Consider the following 17,527-nt stretch of genomic DNA (forward strand, 5'->3'; position numbering starts at 1 on the left):
AAAGATAGGGGCGTATTCCAGCCTACATTACTTCCCCGTCATTGGTCAACAGCATGAAAGCGGTGATTGGATAGATTCAGAGCGCGCGAGAGGAGCATTTATCAAGTGCGAGTTCTCTCACTTCATCTGAGAATAATGAATGCCAATAGCGCTATAGGTAGGTAAAATACCAGTCATTAACGTATAAAATAGTTTAAAGATTTTTAGGTATAGAATATTTTGACTAGGGATTTTTACTCTGTCATAATTGTCATCTTGCTGGTGAAACCGAGAATCCACAATTGAAGGTTAGCTGTAGTTATCACAAAGATTGTTATTGATCTTTTTAATGAATGTAATAAATTCATGATAAAAAAATCAAAAAAAGTTGTTAGCTGGTATGCTCATAAAATGTTTGTGACCTATGTAGTTGTCAGTGAATATCACTGTTGACTATATGTATATTTCAATTCATAGTTGGTTACTATACCTCCCGGGTACAAGTACCATGTATTTTCCTACGAGGCTCACACAAATGAAGTCCCTAGTTGAAAGTGATGCAGAAGGTTACAATTGGCGTAATCATAACATATTTAGTCTAGATAAGGTTAAACAATGTTGGAATGTGGAGCAATGAAATGGGGTATCCGTCTACTCGGTAACACCCACAGAACACAACTGTGAAGAGTTTACGCAAATATTAGTGTCGTAGCTCTAATTGCAGGACTTTGACTGGGAAATCACCTCCCCAGTCAACCTATTGGCATTCATATGACACTGTACAGCCTTATCTAAGGATTGGTGATGCACTTTTTATTTATTTATTTTTTATTTCACCTTTATTTAACCAGGTAGGCTAGTTGAGAACAAGTTCTCATTTACAATTGCGACCTGGCCAAGATAAAGCATAGCAGTGTGAACAGACAACAACACAGAGTTACATATGGAGCAAACAATAAACAAGTCAATAACACAGTATATATATATTTTTAAAGAGTCTATATACATTGTGTGCAAAAGGCATGAGGAGGTAGGCGAAAAATTACAATTTAGCAGATTAACACTGGAGTGATAAATGATCAGATGGTCATGTGCAGGTAGAGATACTGGTGTGCAAAAGAGCAGAAAAGTAAATAAATAAGAACAGTATGGGGATGAGGTAGGTAAATTGGGTGGGCTATTTACCGATGGACTATGCACAGCTGCAGCGATCGGTTAGCTGCTCAGATAGCAGATGTTTAAAGTTGGTGAGGGAGATAAAGGTCTCCAACTTCAGCGATTTTTGCAATTCGTTCCAGTCACAGGCAGCAGAGAACTAGAAGGAAGGCGGCCAAATGAGGTGTTGGCTTTAGGGATGATCAGTGCGATACACCTGCTGGAGCGCGCGCTACGGGTGGGTGTTGCCATCGTGACCAGTGAACTGAGATAAGGCGGAGCTTTACCTAGCGTGGACTTGTAGATGACCTGGAGCCAGTGGGTCTGGTGACGAATATGTAGCGAGGGCCAGCCGACTAGAGCATACAGGTCGCAGTGGTGGGTGGTATAAGGTGCTTTAGTAACAAAAACGGATGGCACAGTGATAAACTGCATCCAGTTTGCTGAGTAGAGTATTGGAAGCTATTTTGTAGATGACGTCGCCGAAGTCGAGGATCGGTAGGATAGTCAGTTTTACTAGGGTAAGTTTGGCGGTGTGAGTGAAGGAGGCTTTGTTGCGAAATAGAAAGCCGACTCTAGATTTGATTTTAGATTGGAGATGTTTGATATGAGCCTGGAAGGAGAGTTTACAGTCTAGCCAGACTCCTAGGTACTTATACAGTGCCTTGCGAAAGTATTCGGCCCCCTTGAACTTTGCGACCTTTTGCCACATTTCAGGCTTCAAACATAAAGATATAAAACTGTATTTTTTTGTGAAGAATCAACAACAAGTGGGACACAATCATGAAGTGGAACGACATTTATTGGATATTTCAAACTTTTTTAACAAATCAAAAACTGAAAAATTGGGCGTGCAAAATTATTCAGCCCCCTTAAGTTAATACTTTGTAGCGCCACCTTTTGCTGTGATTACAGCTGTAAGTCGCTTGGGGTATGTCTCTATCAGTTTTGCACATCCAGAGACTGAATTTTTTTCCCATTCCTCCTTGCAAAACAGCTCGAGCTCAGTGAGGTTGGATGGAGAGCATTTGTGAACAGCAGTTTTCAGTTCTTTCCACAGATTCTCGATTGGATTCAGGTCTGGACTTTGACTTGGCCATTCTAACACCTGGATATGTTTATTTTTGAACCATTCCATTGTAGATGTTGCTTTATGTTTTGGATCATTGTCTTGTTGGAAGACAAATCTCCGTCCCAGTCTCAGGTCTTTTGCAGGCTCCATCAGGTTTTCTTCCAGAATGGTCCTGTATTTGGCTCCATCCATCTTCCCATCAATTTTAACCATCTTCCCTGTCCCTGCTGAAGAAAAGCAGGCCCAAACCATGATGCTGCCACCACCATGTTTGACAGTGGGGATGGTGTGAGCTGTGTTGCTTTTACGCCAAACATAACGTTTTGCATTGTTGCCAAAAAGTTCAATTTTGGTTTCATCTGACCAGAGCACCTTCTTCCACATGTTTGGTGTGTCTCCCAGGTGACTTGTGGCAAACTTTAAACAACACTTTTTATGGATATCTTTAAGAAATGGCTTTCTTCTTGCCACTCTTCCATAAAGGCCAGATTTGTGCAATATACGACTGATTGTTGTCCTATGGACAGAGTCTCCCACCTCAGCTGTAGATCTCTGCAGTTCATCCAGAGTGATCATGGGCCTCTTGGCTGCATCTCTGATCAGTCTTCTCCTTGTATGATCCAAATCCGGCTTTAAACTTCTTCACAACAGTATCTCGGACCTGCCTGGTGTGTTCCTTGTTCTTCATGATGCTCTCTGCGCTTTTAACGGACCTCTGAGACCATCACAGTGCAGGTGCATTTATACGGAGACTTGATTACACACAGGTGGATTGTATTTATCATCATTAGTCATTTAGGTCAACATTGGATCATTCAGAGATCCTCACTGAACTTCTGGAGAGAGTTTGCTGCACTGAAAGTAAAGGGGCTGAATAATTTTGCACGCCCAATTTTTCAGTTTTTGATTTGTTAAAAAAGTTTGAAATATCCAATAAATGTCGTTCCACTTCATGATTGTGTCCCACTTGTTGTTGATTCTTCACAAAAAAATACAGTTTTATATCTTTATGTTTGAAGCCTGAAATGTGGCAAAAGGTCGCAAAGTTCAAGGGGGCCGAATACTTTCGCAAGGCACTGTAAGTGTGAGCCATGGTACCAGTAAGCATATACAAGCTCCTAAAGCCAAATTCCTTTTGTTATTTTACCAGGTAAGTTGACTGAGAACACATTCTCATTTAAAGCAACAACCTAGGGAATAGTTACAGGGAAGAGGAGGGGGGATGAATAAGCCAATTGTAAGCTGGGGATGATTAGATTGGGATATCTCAAGCATAGCCACCAGTTCAGACTTGGAAATTCCCATCCCGTCCTGGTCACTGGTGTCCACTACGTAGATAACAGCATCGGTTTTGGAGTAGTAGCAGCACCACTAAGGCCTGAAACAGAGAGAGATGCAAGAAGAAACAGTGTAACCAATACAATTGTTGGTTGACTGGACAAACTGACCGCTGACAGTTGTAATCTTCAGTAGTGTGAGACATATGCTACAATAAATAAATTGAAGTCAGGAATATATTACAACCTAATACTGGTCTGCCCTCCAAGATCCCACACCTGGAATGTCAGATCCTTGTATGTTACCGTTTCCATGTTGAAGCCAATGGCTGGGGGGGCAGACCAGTAGCTTGAGCCATTTCAGTGACAAATATATATATATATTGCAAGACATACCATTGTATTGGCATGCAAAGTTACGAGCATCAGTTTGAGTATGTTACTCAGCACTGAGAATAAGTTGAATATTTTCTTTCACTGGTTATAGTGGTGACGACCTCCCCAACTAGAAGTCTGTAAAGAATTGTAGTTTTTTCCCCAGCTCCATCCAACCACAGCTCCATCCAATTTTCCTGGTGCAAAACAAGCCAGAAAAGAGATAGGAGAAGAACCCATCTTGATTTAACAAGGCAGGAGAGATAGATAAAAGTATAGTAGTCATACTTTACTCATTACATTGATCAAACTATACAGACATAACTTCAAAGGACAAAATACAAAATGTCAGGTCTGGTCAATGCATATTACTAAAGGCCTAGCTATAATAGCATCGTCTGGTATGCATTCACTTTCACGGGTCAGCAAGTTATTTTCCTGAATAACAATGCAATACGAGGAGACAGAAGAGGTCATTGAAGTAGCTAGTATAAAGCAACATCTGTCTTACACATTCCCTGGATAGCAAACGTTCATCTGGTTTACCTAAAAAAAACACCCAAATAATTTGAACTGTATTCATAGGAAATTGTAAATTTACAACATCCTACGTAGCTCTTTAAATGCTAACACAGAGCAAACATTGATTTCATGAGAAACGTAACAAAAGTATGACACACTAAAAAAGGTAGCAACAAATCTTACCCATTTTTGCCAAATAACAGTCCCTGCAAACCTATCCAGTAAGTGAAGTGTCTTCTTCCTTGTGGGTTTGTTTACATGCCCAGCGCAGTTATTGGTACATTATTTCCACCTATTTGCAGGGATGTACTGGTGATTTGATAGTCTACTATATTACAACCAACATACTGTACAGCCCCAACATTATGTAAATATAAAAAAAGAATACATCAATGTTTGGAGAAAAAAACAAGAGGCAAAAATGTAAAAACACACAGACAGAGGAGTGGATCAAAGTTTTGTTATTGTTGTCTGCCTTGACAAATCAGAAAATACTTCAGTCCATTATAAAAAATAACTGCTACTTATAATGGCTTTAATAAAAACAAAATTGTATTGTTAACAGCAAATTGTTTAATGAAACAAACAAGATAAACATACAGGTAAGCACACAATAGCAGATCAACTGGCAAATAAATATATGAATAAGCAACATGTTAAGGAATAAATACAGCATGCAAATATACAAACAGAATTCAGACCTTCAAAACCTTATCTGTCTTTCATTTCCAGTGTCTAATTGTCGTGAACTCTCAAATTGTAAAAACCCTTAGCGGTTTGACTGTAGAGGCTATTGACATGGTAACCTCAGATTAAACTTCCTCTAGAACAGCATAGATTGAAGAGACTTGCGGACAGTGGCCATCTCTTGCTGTTGCTGTGGACAGAGAGAGATAGGTTATAACACTCAAGTAACCAATGGGAAATCATTCCAGATTTTAAAAAATTAAAAAATTGTATTTGTCACATGCGCCGAATACTTTTTGTGGCTGTTGGACTTCCTGAGCCAATGCTCACAGCGAGTCAAAATAGGTCCCCACGTGTCAGACATACGCAATACCAACACAGGCTCTCCTCAGGGATGTGTTTTGTCCCCACTCCTGTACATCTTGTACACTAATAGTTGTACTAGTTCCCATTCTGACAGACACCTTATTAAGTTCACTGATGACACTTCCTTGATCAGCCTGTTGCATGATGACGAGGAACATCATGGCCCGTTCCTAGATGACTTTGTAGAGCGGTGTGATAAATCACACTTGGTCCTCAATACCAACAAGACCAAAGAGATGTGCATAGACTTCAGGAAGTGTTCACCACCTACCTTTACCTTTAGAGATTGTAGAGGAATACAAATACATGGGTGTCCTCATGGACAATAAGCTTCAATGGAGTAAATGTACAGACCTGATCTACAAGAAGAACCAACAGACTGTACTTTCTCAAAAAGCTGGGATATTTTAATGTAGACTGTACTATACTGACTGTTTTACAAATCTTTAATTGAGAGTATTTTAACTTCTTGTATTGTTTGTTGGTTTGGCAATGCCCACTGTCAGCCATAGAAATATGCTTTAGACGGATTATCACCACAGCAAGCAAGGTACTAGGAGTCAAACAGACAGGCCTGGATGAGATCTTTAAGGTCAGGGCCCTCCGCAAGGCTCACAAAATCATTTTAGACCAAAGCCACCCCCCGTACCCATACTTTGAACTACTCCCCTCCGGGCGCAGGTATAGGGCACCCCTCGGCACATCACATCTGTTTTTCCTGCTAGGTGTGGATATCCCTCCTAAATAGCTTGGTCTAATGTTCCTATCAACTCAGTAAGGCCAGCAGGCTCGTCTTTAAAAAAAAATGTTTTATTGGTATGTTACTGTTATAACTTTCTCCTGAAACTCGTCAGTCTATTCTTGTTCTGAGAAATGAAGCCTATTCCATGGGAGAAATTGCCAAGAAACTGAAGATCTCGTACAACGTTGTGTACTACTCCCTTCACAGAAAAGCGCAAACTGGCCCTAACCAGAATAGAAAGAGGAGTGGGAGGCCCTGGTACACAACTGAGCAAAAGGACAAGTACATTAGAGTGTCTAGTTTGAGAAACAGACGCCTCAAGTCCTCAACTGGCAGCTTCATTAAATAGTAACCGCAAAACACCAGTAAAACCTTGTTAAAATCCCCCACCATAATAATAGAGTCTAGTGTGGCTTGTAGAGTTGATAAATTCTTATATATATTTTCAAAGAAGCTTGGATCATCATTATTTGGACTGTATAGGTTAATAAGGCATATCTGTTTATTGTCCAATAACATATTTAAAATAATCCATCTACCTTGATGATCTGTTTGGACAATTTGCACATTTGGATCAAAATGACTGTTAATTAATATAACCACCCCTTCTTGAAATTCTTTGCCCATGGGAGAAATACACTGCTCAAAAAAATAAAAGGGAACACTAAAATAACACATCCTAGATCTGAATCAATGAAATATTCTTATTATATACTTTTTTCTTTACATAGTTGAATGTGCTGACAACAAAATCACACAAAAATTATCAATGGAAATCAAATTTATCAACCCATGGAGGTCTGGATTTGGAGTCACACTCAAAATTAAAGTGGAAAACCACACTACAGGCTGGTCCAACTTTGATGTAATGTCCATAAAACAAGTCAAAATGAGGCTCAGTAGTGTGTGTGGCCTCCACGTGCCTGTATGACCTCCCTACAACGCCTGGGCATGCTCCTGATGAGGTGGCGGATGGTCTCCTGAGGGATCTTTTCCCAGACCTGGACTAAAGCATCAACTCCTGGACAGTCTGTGGTGCAACGTGGCGTTGGTGGATGGAGCGAGACATGCTGTCCCAGATGTGCTCAATTGGATTCAGATCTGGGGAACGGGCGGGCCAGTCCATAGCATCAATGCCTTCCTCTTGCAGGAACTGCTGACACACTCCAGCCACATGAGGTCTAGCATTGTCTTGCATTAGGAGGAACCCAGGGCCAACCGCACCAGCATATGGTCTCACAAGGGGTCTGAGGGATCTCATCTCGGTACCTAATGGCAGTCAGGCTACCTCTGGCGAGCACATGGAGGGCTGTGCGGCCCCCCAAAGAAATGCCACTCCACACCATGACTGACCCACCGCCAAACCGGTCATGCTGGAGGATGTTTCAGGCAGCAGAACGTTCTCCACGGCATCTCCAGACTGTCACGTCTGTCACATGTGCTCAGTGTGAACCTGCTTTCATCTGTGAAGAGCACAGGGCGCCAGTGGCGACTTTGCCAATCTTGGTGTTCTCTGGCAAATGAAAAACGTCCTGCACGGTGTTGGGCTGTAAGCACAACCCCCACCTGTGGACGTCGGGCCCTCATACCACCCTCATGGAGTCTGTTTCTGACTGTTTGAGCAGACACATGCACATTTGTGGCCTGCTGGAGGTCATTTTGCAGGGCTCTGGCAGTGCTCATCCTGCTCCTCCTTGCACAAAGGCGGAGGTAGCGATCCTGCTGCTGGGTTGTTGCCCTCCTACGGCCTCCTCCACGTCTCCTGGTGTACTGGCCTGTCTCCTGGCAGCGCCTCCATGCTCTAGACACTACGCTGACAGACACAGCAAACCTTCTTGCCACAGCTCGCATTGATGTTCCATCCTGGATGAGCTGCACTACCTAAGCCACTTGTGTGGGTTGTAAAATGACTTTTGTCATTCAAAAGTGACCAAAACATCAGCCAGGAAGCATAGGAACTGAGAAGTGGTCTGTGGTCCCCACCTGCCGAACCACTCCTTTATTGGGGGTGTCTTGCTAATTGCCTATAATTTCCACCTGTTGTCTATTCCATTTACACAATAGCATGTGAAATGTATTGTCAATCAGTGTTGCTTCCTAAGTGGACAGTTTGATTTCACAGACGTGTGACTGACTTGGAGTTACATTGTGTTGTTTAAGTGTTCCCTTTATTTTTTTGAGCAGTGTATATTCCCCCCTCCAGTCCTCTTTCCACAAAACTTCATCTAAAATGACTGAATGAGTTTCCTGTAAACAATATATTACACTCATTCTCTTTTAGCCCGGTAAATACTGATCGTCTTTTCTTATTATCTGCTAAGCCATTACAATTACAACTGGCTATACTTATTTCACCACTTACCATAATGAGACACAAGTTTCATTTCTATTTTTCAAAATATGTTTGTAAACATACAATTAAAAAGTAACATGATGATTGAATGTCTATATAGCTGTACCATGACATTTGCATTGCTACTTAGTAAACCTCCAATTGGTCCCCACTATTCCACCCGCTAAAACCCCTCCCCATCCCAAGTTGGGTTGTCATCCCAATGCCCGGCAGACCACCCCCGACCCCATAGCCCCGGAAACCGGGACACATCCTTCCAAAAGAGCACACAGTGCCACCCACAGAACAGAAGCAGATCAACCGCCAAATAAATTTCCATCACCCTCACCTCGATTTGTATTATATATAGCCATTAAAAAATAAATATATATATATTTATTTGAAGTCGGAAGTTTACATACACTTAGGTTGGAGTCATTAAAACATGTTCTTCAACCACTCCACAAATTTCTTGTTAACAAACTATAGTTTTGGCAAGTCGGTTACTTTGTGCATGATGAGTAATTTTTCCAACAATTGTTTACAGACAAATTATTTCACTTATAATTCACTGTATCACAATTCCAGTGGGTCAGAAGGTTACATACACTAAGTTGTCTGTGCCTTTAAACAACTTGGAAAATTCCAGAAAATGATGTCATGGCATTAGAAGCTTCTGATAGGCTAATTGACCTCATTTGAGTCAATTGGAGGTGTACCTGTGGATGTATTTCAAGGCCTACCTTCAAACCCAGTGCCTCTTTGCTTGACATCATGGGAAACACCTGAAGGTACCACGTTCATCTGTACAAACAATAGTATGCAAGTATAAACACCATGGCACCAAGCAGCCATCATACCGCTCAGGAAGGAGACGCGTTCTGTCTCCTAGAGATTAATGTACTTTGTTGCGAAAAGTGCAATTCAATCCCAGAAAAACAGCAAAGGACCTTGTGAAGATGCTGGAGGAAACAGGTACAAAAGTATCTATATCCAAAGTAAAACGAGTCCTATATTGACATAACCTGAAAGGCCGCTCAGCAAGGAAGAAGACACTGCTCCAAAACCGCCGTAAAAAAAGACACGACTACGGTTTGCAACTGCACATGGGGACAAAGATCGTACTTTTTGGAGAAATGTCCTCTGGTCTGATGAAACAAAAATAGAACCGTTTGGCCATAATGACCATCGTTATGTTTGGAGAAAAAAGGGGAGGCTTGCAAGCCGAAGAACACCATCCAAACTGTGAAGAACAGGGGTGGCAGCATCATGTTGTGGGGGTGCTTTGCTGCATGAAGGACTGGTGCACTTCACAAAATAGGTGGCATCATGAGGGAGGACAATTGTGTGGATCTATTGAAGCAAGTCAGGAAGTTAAAGCTTGGTCGCAAATAGGTCTTCCAAATGGACAATGACGCCAAGCATACTTCCAAAGTTGTTGCAAAATGGCTTAAGGACAACAAAGTCAAGGTATCGGAGTGGCCATCACAAAGCCCTGACCTCAATCCTATAGAAAACCCACTGGGAATGTGATGAAAGAATGATGAAAGAAATAAAAGCTGAAATAAATAATTCTCTCTACTATTATTCTGACATTTCACATTCTTAAAATAAAGTGGTGATCATAACTGACCTAAGACAGGGAATTTTTACAAGGATTAAATGTCAGGAATTGTGAAAAACTGAGTTTAAATGTATATGGCTACGGTGTATGTAAACCTCCGACTTCAACTGTATTTGTATTTTATATATAGCCATTAAAATTAAATTAAATCCTGTTTCTTATTTTCCATAATTAGCTATTAATATTTGTAGTAATGTAGGCAATTTATGTAAAGGATTTTTACTTCTCACCAGTCTCGCCATTTCCAAAATTACATTATGGCAAGGAATTATTACATTAGCAAACAATTATTGTGAATCGTCCTATATTGTCCCTAACATCTTTTACTCCCTCGTAACAGTTGTGGGATACACACTCAACTCCTTTCCCATACAACAACCATAGACTCAGATTCTCAACAGTTGGACCATCCCAGGGCCCAACTCAAGAAAGGTCATGATTTACGAATGCATATACAGTTGCAGATGTATGAGAAGGCCTGCAAAACTGAGCAAAAACAATGGGCATAAATGGGGAAATTTGATTAACCATTGTCACTTCCTAGATGATGGAGGTCAAATATACCCCCTTCCCCTAATTAACTTTGTGCAAATATACATAGACCACCACCCCTTGTCTTACCAGAGGCCGCTGTTCTATCCTGCCGAAAAAGCTTAAAACCAGCCAGCTGTATGTTATTCATGTCGTTGTTCAGCCACGATTCGGTGAAATATAAGATAATACAGTTAATGTCCCATTGGTAGGATATACATGATCGTAGTTGGTCTATTTTATTATCGATTGATTGTACGTTGGCTAATAGGACCGATGGAAAAGGTACCCTCTCGGCGACGGATCCTTACAAGGCACCCAGACCTTCGTCCTCGACACCTTGTCGGGCGTCTGAAGTAAATCCTTATTGTACAAAATAAGTTACAAATAACGCGAAAAAAACATACACAATAGCACAATTGGTTACAGGATCGTAAAACGGCAGCCATCTCCTTCGGCGACATTCTTCTTGCCATAACTCAGTGGTAGCCACAAATGAGTAGGAGTTGGACGCAACATAACTTCTATCATAAATTAATAAGCAGTTTCAATTTACTTTAATTAACCCTCAGACATGAAGGCTACATGACGTGAAAATAAGTTATTTTTGACCGTTTGCTAGCTTTGAGCCAAGCCAATTAGCTGAACTTAACATAATTTTGTCATGTGTACAATTTTTTTTAAACTGTCGAAGCAATTGACATTGCGTAACTCACAGTGTCCATCATAACTTTCTTCTGCAACACTGCCATCTCCTTCTTCAGCTCCACCTGTGCCCCCTGCAAGAAGGTCTCATGGCTCTTCTCCATCTCCTCCATGTTCTTAAAAAGACATTATGACAAACCCAAGAGTTTCAATTATTTTGATTAACTTGATAGAAAGATCTGGGTTGAAATTGAATCATTCCAAATAGCGTTTTTTTTGCACTTCAATTTGACAGGTGTTTTGATTTGTACAATAGTGTGTTGGAGAACAGCAGCGAGTTGACGCGTAATTTTGAAATTGGTACTCCCGTAGCATGACCCGTAAATACAGAAAACCAACCTGACGGAGAAGTCATCTAGCGAATGCCACAGAACGGCCAATTTATAAATTAAGTACCATACTGATGTGCAAATCAAAAACACTTGTGAAAAAGTTGTGTAAAATTCCTCATCTGTAATGATGGAATTCCAGCTATGGATCAATGGCTTTGGGAGCATTTGCACCTGCCTAACATTGTATGAGGAAACTGTCATCTGGGACTCGCCTTAATGAACTGCTCATATAGCTCTTTGATGGTTTTCAGTTTCTGGCTTTGCACCACTCTAGCCTGCTGGAACAGTTTTTGTTGCTGGCGAAACAAGTTCTACAGAGGAAAAGATCATGTTACATTTCAGCTGTATACTGTATCTGAGTCCCAAAAAAGTTGCATTATCAGTATACAGAAAAGCACTGACATTCAATTTTTCCTCCTGATCCTCTGATTTCTGTGCATCAATCTCCCATTGCTGCAGCACAGATGACACCTGCTGTGAGTACTCCTGAGTCAGCTTCTGCCTGCAAAAACACCCAGTAGACAAAGTTTTCACCGTTACCCAAGACAAATAACAAGGTGCAAAGCAAACATCAGATGTAGGCTAATAAATGTGTAAACTAATGGCAATAAAATGGTGTCTGGGATAGGATTTTGGCCACTACAGTGATATCAAATGTTACCTGCCATGTGTAGTCATTGACAATGCGCCCAAACATAATTATATTCTTAGTTTTGTTGTTGCTGGAGTCTGGGTGCTTGATTTGAGAGCATGCATATTGTTTCAAAGGTGATCCAAAAACATTGACACAAAGAGCAAGCTACGATACAAAAATTCAACTGGCAGTGTTCATGGAGATTTTAACTAGAACAAAGCAAAACTTTCAGGTAGAAGTATACTTCTGATTGGTACCTTTGTATTCTTCAGCTCCATCTGAATAAAGAAAACACCTAGCTAAACAAAGAATGCAGACATTCATATGGGCCCTGTTTTTTTCAGAATTTTTTCACGTAATGTATATGACAAACTGGGTGCCGTCTGTGTGTACATTTTATATATTTTTATTTAACATTTATTTAACTAGGCAAGTCAGTTAAGAACAAATTCTTATTTACAATGATGGCCTACACCGGCCAAACCCGGATGACGCTGGGTCAATTGTGCGCCGCCCTATGGGACTCCCAATCACTGCCGGTTGTGATAATGCCTATATTCAATGTCAGGAGGTGTTGCTGAGGTGAAGGAGGGCTGACATGCCTCACACAATCTCTGGTCTCAGCAGGTGTTGTTACCTTTGTGCATACTGGGTATTCCACAGCTGCTCCAGTTTCTGATTGCTGCCCTTCAGTGAGCTCTTGGTGAAGGTCTCTAAACGTTTTCTCTTGGCTTGCATGGCTTTGCTTATATCAGCTATGAAACAAATACTAATTTGAGAAACATGTATTAAAGAACATAGCATAAGCCTACCTTTGGTTACGACAACCTTAACCAACAGTTGTTTTAGAGTATTCAACATATAGCTATTGTCAAGCTAAAATAAATCACATTGTGATAAACTTGCCTCCAAATCTCTCCAACATGGTTTGTACCTCGTTCCTAGGGAATGCCAAGATTCAAGAAACAATTACAAGGATGAAGGCTCAATTAGACGATTGTAAGAGGCCGTTGCTGGTAGGAAGCTTAATTTATGTTTGCTAACTTTATAACTTACCCCACTCCAACTTTTAGATCATCCTCCTCAAATGACCTTTTCTTGGCCATCTTGTCAACAACAGGAGTTTCATCTATGGACATTGGCAGAGATGAAGGTGATAAGATACCACATACGGTAAATAGCTAACTGTTAGCTAGCCCAAATGGGGTCAGAAAACCAATTGCCTTTGCATAGCTAACGTTAGTTAGTTAGCTAGATACCTTCTCGGATGTCATCCTCTGAACAACTCAGTCCTGTCTTTTCGTCCTCAAGAGCGAAATCAAACGATTTTATGTCAGTTGAGTCTTCTGCATGCTTCGTTTTCTTTGACTGTTTTCTCCCAGTGGAGGCCATTAACAGTACCGGACGTGTGTTATTCTAGCCAAAAAATCTAAGGAACACACTAGACTAACTAACTACTGTTTATTTACGTCAACGTTTAAATTAAGTGAGGACGAATACTAGTCACTGCTACCGCTTTAACCTACTGTAATTTCGACATAAGTCAAATGTTTATTAGTTGCTAATACTGTATATATTTATACAGTCGTCGGTCAGTCTACGTTATGGTTACGTTGTTGCTGCTGTAGCGTTTACAGAGTCTCTAAAGTAAACTGTATTTGACGTTCCTGCTGGTCTGTTCCCGCCAAGGAAAATATAATTGGTTCTCCAAGATTTCGCGCCATGATAGCACGAGCTTGCTATGAAATCTTAAGAGGCAGGACGACCTAAACCAAACTTCAAAGACACTCAAATCCAAATCTTGTAGTCGTATCTAGGCTAGCTAGAAGAGTACAGGGATCATATATACAGTAGCTGCAAGCAGCAATGCCAGGGTTCAGATATGGGCCCATTGTGCAGCCACCAGGAAAACTTTGACACATTTCCCTATAACAAGTTACATCAGTACTGTTTACCAGGCTTGCCAAATATCAGAACTCCAAATTCAAAAGGCTCTCGCACATCTGAGCAATCTTTTTTGCAGGTGCATGGTAACAGTTGAACAAGATTAAGGAAAAAGGAAACCACACACTGCTCTTGATAGTAACAATGAACTTTAATAAGCTTACGTTTTGGCCTCACGGCCTTCGTCCTTCGTCAAAAGTCCTGACGAAGGCCACGAGGCCGATACGTAAGCTTATTAAAGTTCAGTGTTACTATCAAGAGCAGTGTGCGGTTTCTTTTTTCCTTCAAATATCAGAACTCAAAATCAAACTGATCATGCAAGATAATATTATTTTGATGTATTGTGGCCCGTTTAAGGATATTGATTACTTTAAAACGTATTTATCTACAGAATCTGCACCAAATTTGGCATACAGCATCTATTTATGCACATCTTCAAACACAATATTTTCCAAGACTCTTGAAACGATATGGCTGGTATGAGCCAATGAGCTTGTGTAAATGATTTGTCCTGTCTAACAATGCCACTATGTGGCCAAACAAAACCTATACTTTGCAGGGTAGGTAGACTCATTTCCTTGAGCATTTTTGCCAAATTTCATCACTCTGAGTCAAAAAGATTGAGATATAAACATGGGCCCGTTATAGCGCCACCGTGTGGTTGATCTATACTCGGCTATACTCGGACTTGTCTCAGGATGGTAAGTTGGTGGTTGAAGATATCCCTCTAGTAAATATCTGGAGTATTTCTCCTGTCTTATCCAGTGTCCTGTGTGAATTTAAGTATGCTCTCTAATTCTCTCTTTCTTTCTTTCTCTCTCTCGGAGGACCTGAGCCCTAGGACCATGCCTCAGGACTACCTGGCATGATGACTCCTTGCTGTCCCCAGTCCACCTGGCCGTGCTGCTACTGCAGTTTCAACTGTTCTTCCTGCGGCTATGGAACCCTGACCTGTTTGCCGGATGTGCTACCTGTCCCAGACCTGCTGTTTTCAACTCTCTAGAGACAGCAGGAGTGGTAGAGATACTCTCAAATGATTGGCTATGAAAAGCCAACTGACATTTACTCCTGAGGTTCTGACCTGTTGCACCCTCGACAACTACTGTGATTATTATTATTTGACCATGCTGGTCATTTATGAACATTTGAACATCTTGACCATTTACTTGCTATATTGTATTTACTTTGCCACCATGGCCTTTTTTCTTTTTTTTTTGTTGCCTTTACCTCCCTTATCTCACCTCATTTGCTCACATCGTATATAGACTTGTTTATACTGTATTATTGACTGTATGTTTGTTTTACTCCATGTGTAACTCTGTGTCGTTGTATGTGTCGAACTGCTTTGCTTTATCTTGGCCAGGTCGCAATTGTAAATGAGAACTTGTTCTCAACTTGCCTACCTGGTTAAATAAAGGTTCAATAAAATAAAAAAATAATAGCTGTGCAGCTGTATATTATGTAAAACAAAAATAGCTTTGCAATATCTTTCTGGTACATTTAGCTGTTGTTGTGTTGTGGTTGTACTGTGCTGTATGGTTATCTGTCTATGTGAATACTTTAAGTCTGTTACGTGGCTCTTGCACTATGTTTGTAATGTTTGCAAATTATGTGCTGCTAGTATGTCTAGGTGAATAATTGTATATTGACATGATGTATGAGACAAATCAATTCCTAATAAAAGTAATCATCAGTCATCAACTTAGTACAGAAAGGAGAATTAAAGCAGGAGTGGTGGTTATTATTCAAGACTCATCAGTAAGCTTGTCATTTTAATAGACTTACTTACTGCTGGGAAGAGGGAAGTCTATGCTTCCTGTGTTTGTCCTTGTCTTCCTTGTTGGCTCAATAACACTGACATCTGTACTCAGTTGACCTAGCCATTTATTCACTTTGTTAGTCATAAGTATATTTGCCTTGGCGTGTGCTTCAGCACTATAAACTGAGCTTCCATCTTCAGAGGGGGTGCCACCACTCACTGAAACATAAAAGCAGGGTTGAGTAAAGCCCCTCATATTGTGTGCCTTTCTTATCACACAGTAAAAGTAGTGCAGTTGCGTGGTATGCACTTATTGAATAGGCATATATAATAAAAAGATCCAAGGTTCTCTTTCTTTAAATCAAAGTTACTGCTGGGAGGGGGAAAAAAACAATGCTTCCTCTGCGATTCCTCTGTTGTTATCTTGACCATCTTCTCGACTAGATCTTCCCATTCAGTTACAGATATCGTTTTTTCTTCATCATCTAGATCCTAATTTCTGGTGTGGCAACTTCTGTTCTTTGCCACCAATTCCTCCTTCTCCAATAGCTCTGTGACCGGGTTTTGTTCATGTTATTGAAAACACATTTCTCAATGAGCCATTGTAGGGCCTCTCCTTCACTTTCATTGTGCTGCTCAATGGCATGGTCTCCTAGCACCATGGTGTGTCTCCAGACTGTCTCACTGAGCATACCCATGTGTTCCTCCGTGGTTCTTCTTTCAACTTCTTTGAAGCAGACGCCAGCAGGAACGACCAGAAGGAATGCATGCGGTTGAGGCACACAGAGACACACTGTGAGCTTTCTCCAGTTTCTCCATCTTTGGAGTGTTGATCTCAGAGGTTGTCCATCTTCCTGGTATGTCCAACAGTGAGCTGTTGCCCTGCCACTGCACCCTGCCCCTCTAAACACTCAGATGTTACTTGCTCAGTCTGAAATTCCTCCCTTACCAGGATGGTGTTGCCTGCTGAACTTTTTCCCACTCATTCTCCATCCCAGAAGAACAATCCTGAGTTCTGAGAGGTGGATTGCAGGTTCTGTGAAAAGAGTGTAGGGTGGAAGGTGAGATACAAAAGTTCCCTGTACCATATATTTATTGAAAGAGACTGAACAAAAATAGTGTTAGTATTTACTATATCTATGTTTAGGCTTATATCAAGTAGGCCTAAGTGACATCCTAAAAGAGAAGTTGGTCTTTGCAATATGTGAGAGAAATTTGGCATCTACAACTGAAGAGTTTCATTCCAAAACGCTATATACACATTTTCAGAAATGTTGGTACATTTGCTTTTATTGATGAAAGAAATTATGAAAGAATGTGTTTTTTTCACTATCTAATCATGGCAAGGGGCTGTTCAATGACAGACATGTATTTGTTTAAAATGTATCACTTGGTTTAATTTCAGAGACAAATAATCATGTTTTATATGCTATATAACCGCCTCACTCTCAGAGACACAAGTACTACTGCTAGGTTTTGCACAGTCAAATG

General features: G+C 40.7%; 1 protein-coding gene and 1 long non-coding RNA gene across 2 annotated transcripts; one reads left to right on the top strand and one right to left on the bottom strand.

Annotated features, from left to right (window-relative positions):
* Positions 1–74: 74 nt before the first annotated feature.
* Positions 75–16,021, top strand: LOC149985253 (uncharacterized). The gene is made up of 2 exons (XR_016488604.1): positions 75–157; positions 15,105–16,021. It is a non-coding gene; the product is annotated as an uncharacterized LOC149985253 (long non-coding RNA).
* On the bottom strand, positions 4,934–13,965 carry sycp3 (synaptonemal complex protein 3). The gene is given in 10 exon segments (NM_001124507.1): positions 4,934–5,257; positions 11,379–11,483; positions 11,912–12,010; positions 12,102–12,201; positions 12,971–13,088; positions 13,240–13,274; positions 13,390–13,431; positions 13,434–13,446; positions 13,448–13,462; positions 13,593–13,965. Coding segments are annotated over 10 exon segments (714 nt in total). The 5' UTR covers positions 13,726–13,965; the 3' UTR covers positions 4,934–5,203.
* Positions 16,022–17,527: the final 1,506 nt, after the last annotated feature.

The sequence above is a fragment of the Oncorhynchus mykiss genome, chromosome 2 (assembly GCF_057628025.1).
Source record: "Oncorhynchus mykiss isolate SJ-2025 chromosome 2, ASM5762802v1, whole genome shotgun sequence".
In the NCBI taxonomy this organism is placed as follows: domain Eukaryota; kingdom Metazoa; phylum Chordata; class Actinopteri; order Salmoniformes; family Salmonidae; genus Oncorhynchus; species Oncorhynchus mykiss.